This window comes from Saprolegnia parasitica (genome assembly GCF_000151545.1).
Source record: "Saprolegnia parasitica CBS 223.65 unplaced genomic scaffold supercont2.835, whole genome shotgun sequence".
NCBI classification, from domain to species: Eukaryota; Oomycota; class Saprolegniomycetes; order Saprolegniales; family Saprolegniaceae; genus Saprolegnia; species Saprolegnia parasitica.
In genome coordinates this window covers 1-3,092 of record NW_012157229.1, presented here as the reverse complement: position 1 = coordinate 3,092, position 3,092 = coordinate 1, and the positions used below count along the sequence as shown (strand labels likewise).

General features: G+C 57.7%; 3 protein-coding genes across 3 annotated transcripts; 2 read left to right on the top strand and 1 right to left on the bottom strand.

Annotated features, from left to right (window-relative positions):
• Nucleotides 1-172: 172 nt before the first annotated feature.
• On the bottom strand, nucleotides 173-1,806 carry SPRG_17887 (hypothetical protein; the record flags this gene model as incomplete). The annotated part of the gene is made up of 11 exons (XM_012357296.1): nucleotides 173-312; nucleotides 367-509; nucleotides 553-616; nucleotides 671-857; nucleotides 902-986; nucleotides 1,034-1,100; nucleotides 1,146-1,209; nucleotides 1,258-1,344; nucleotides 1,397-1,545; nucleotides 1,601-1,682; nucleotides 1,730-1,806. Coding segments are annotated over 11 exons (1,126 nt in total), but the record flags the coding sequence as incomplete, so codon positions are not given.
• Nucleotides 1,807-2,164: 358 nt separating this feature from the next.
• On the top strand, nucleotides 2,165-2,497 carry SPRG_17886 (hypothetical protein; the record flags this gene model as incomplete). The annotated part of the gene is made up of 1 exon (XM_012357295.1): nucleotides 2,165-2,497. The coding sequence occupies one exon, from the start codon at nucleotides 2,165-2,167 to the stop codon at nucleotides 2,495-2,497; it is 333 nt and encodes a 110-aa protein (XP_012212685.1).
• A 278-nt stretch (nucleotides 2,498-2,775) lies between these two features.
• SPRG_17885 (hypothetical protein) lies at nucleotides 2,776-3,032 on the top strand (the record flags this gene model as incomplete). The annotated part of the gene is made up of 2 exons (XM_012357294.1): nucleotides 2,776-2,820; nucleotides 2,865-3,032. The coding sequence occupies 2 exons, from the start codon at nucleotides 2,776-2,778 to the stop codon at nucleotides 3,030-3,032; spliced, it is 213 nt and encodes a 70-aa protein (XP_012212684.1).
• Between the last annotated feature and the right edge of the window lie 60 nt (nucleotides 3,033-3,092).

Sequence of the window (3,092 nt, the reverse complement as noted above, 5' to 3'; positions counted from 1 at the left end):
TACGTCGTGCATCCTCCCGTCTCCAGCGCATAAACACATCGCATGTAGCTCGCTCCGTGGCTGGCCGCCGAAGTGCCCGACCTCATTGAGCGGGGCGTGATCTCGCCCGTCTAACGCACGAGCCATAACGCATCTACTACTGTCTCACGCCTCTTGCTTGAAGCATGCATACCAACATGTTGATCGAGTTACTAGGAGAAATCGCGATCGGGAAGCACGACCGGTGCGATGAGCGTCCACGTAAAAAGCAGCGTCGTCGCCCACTGCGACGCAATTTGTACCCACATGCTCACGCGCTGCGTGTCACTCTTTCTAGCAACACATCCATCATCAGATTGTATCAACTTGAAACAAAGCGGATGATACCCTGCGCCGACGCCCCAGTTGGTGAGCGCCATGGCCATGTAGAGACCGCTGAAGAGCAGGATGCAGTGGAACTGCCAGCTCGGCGCGACGATCTGCGGTTCAATGTCGACGACATTGCGGCCGGCTTCGGCATCCAGCGCGGTCTACTCCCCGTTGGTGAGAGATGCTACGAAGAGATACATAGACCTCTGTTTGGGCTTCGGGGAGTTCCAAGCGGAAGAGGGACGACGCAGCGCAGGACGTTCGCCACCTGCGTCTCATCGTTTTCACATGCAGCGTACTAAGTATCGGCATGGAGTCGTACCCGGTGTAAGAGACGGTCAGTGCTGCAATGATGGTGCTTGGAATCGAGATACTGCTGGCTCGGCTCTCGCCTTGGAGAAAGGCAGGTTCAAAGTCGGGGAGCATGAGCAGTGCCTGCCAGAGGAGGTACACGAGGTAGAGCGCGATGGCAGCTGGCGGTAAGAGACCCGCGCCAACCCGATCCGCCACTACTCCAAGGATGCTTGGCGAGAAAAAGATCGTGTCAAGCTACCGCTGAGAGGCACAACGACCAGAATCGACACACAAGTCACGATGAGAAAGCCGAGTCCGAGAGGCGACGCGGCGTAATAATAAAACTAGGCATCCCACATGCCACGCCTCCTCAGATTCGAGTCTGACGCACCAGAACGACGAGACCAAGCGCGGCCAAGCCCAGGCCTGTGAGCGAGAGTCCGAGGTAGACACACGGCCTAGCCATCGATGCAGAAACGAACGATATTGTTTCAGCGGCGTACCAGAGACACGATCGGGGCGCTTTGGGGTCCTGCAGCCGGTCGAGGAGGCTGTCCCGCACGTGGTCTACTCGCACGCAAACGTGTCGGTCGGATGGCACCAGAGGCTTCGTACAGACGCAGTCGAGGAGGATCACGATTTGCATGAGGATAAAGATGCCCGAGAGCACGGCCGCAAGGTAGGCGTAGGCGTCAAAGACCTCTATGAAAACCGCACGCCGTCGTCCTCGTAGAGCAGGAGGAGGGCGGCGTACCGTTGGGCAGGAAGAAGGCGCCGGTGAGAGCGCCGAGGTACATGGGCAGTTGGCAGCCCAGCACGAGGCGGCTCCGAAACGCGCGGCGCTCGTAGAGCGCACTCAGCAGCATGAGCAGAAGGAAGAAGGCCGAGATCGTCGCACTTGCGCTAGCAAGACGCGATGCTTGTCGCTCGAGGACCACAGATCGAAGAGGTGTCGTACCGGTAGATGGTTTGCTGGCCGAGGCAGTGGGCGTTCGCGTGCAGATCGCAGCGGCCGATCGCTGGCGACAGCTCCAGCAGGTCTAGTGCCATATTGTGATTGCCGATTGTCATTCAATGCATGGACAACCTTGTCCATAGGTCGCCAGCAGCGCGGCCACGACCGCGTTGGCGAAGAAGAGCGCGAGGTACGGCCAGCGTTTCATCCCTTTTAAGAACTGCGCTGCGCCGTTTCGAGACGGTTCTTTAATGTATAAAAGAAAGACTAAAAGAACAGACACCCTCGTGCCATCTACCATCGATACGACGCGTTCGCCACCGCCTTGTCTGTCCTCTCGGTCGACCGCCGCCTCGACCGACGCCTCGCGAGTAGAAGCACTGATGGGTAGAATTGAAGAACAACGAATTGGACTTGAAGAACGAATAAATGGACTAAAAGAACGAAGAAATAGACTAAAAGAACGATCGACGGCGGTTTGACATGCATCGGCAACAGCTTTTGTATCCGTTTCAAGATCGCAAAAATCGGCTGCAACCGATCATCATCAGTTGACAAAAAGGCTCAATGGGCAGCGACGACGGCCTTCCATGCGATTTCGCGCTCAATAAGACGCTCCGGCGCCGCGAGCTCGAGCGCGAGTGGTACCAAAAGCACCGGTGCGAGCGCCTCCAGAAGCAGCGCGGCTACGACGCCAAGAACCGAGCGAAGCGACTGCAACAGATGAAAGCGTACCGGCACAAGCACCGCGACCGGCAGCGTGAGTACAAGCAAGAATGGTACCGCCGAAACCGCGACGCCATCAAGCAAAAGCGACTCGAGCGCAAAGCGGCCATCGAAGGACACGACGCCAGCTCGTCCCCGCTGGCACTGCTTTGCCACGCTGCCTTGATGGCATGAGGAGTCACCTTATTAGGATTGTTAGGCTACGCATGCAACAACAGGATAACATTGATTATGGTGTCTATCACGCGCTAGCTGCTACCGGTACGTCCACCTGAGTGTATCGGGCTCGATGGACTCGATTTGACCGAAAGCGTTGGAAGATCGCAACACGTTGGTTTGAGGTAAACGACGTTAAACCGTTGAACCCGCGTTATTTCTAAAACCCCACCCGTTTAACCCATTATTTGGGCTAAAAACGTGTCCGAAATCGGACAGCCGTTTGTCCCAGCACCATGTCGATCGTGACGCTGCAGCTCGGGCAATGCGGCAACCAGCTCGTCAGTCGCTGCTCGCAGCGACGAGTGGCACTCATACACCGTAGGGCTACGCGCTCTTTGACAAGCTAGCGACCGAGCTCGAGGCGCCACTGGAGATGGACATCTTCTTCCGCGGTCCGTCGTCCACGGCGCGGGCAGTGCTCATCGACATGGAGCCCAAGGTCGGCGACGGCCCATCCGAGACGCGGGCCTCGATCCCAACAGGAGCGTAGGTGGTCGTGCAATGCCAGGATCGTGCGGCGGCGTCGGGGCGCTGGCAGTACGACCGCAAC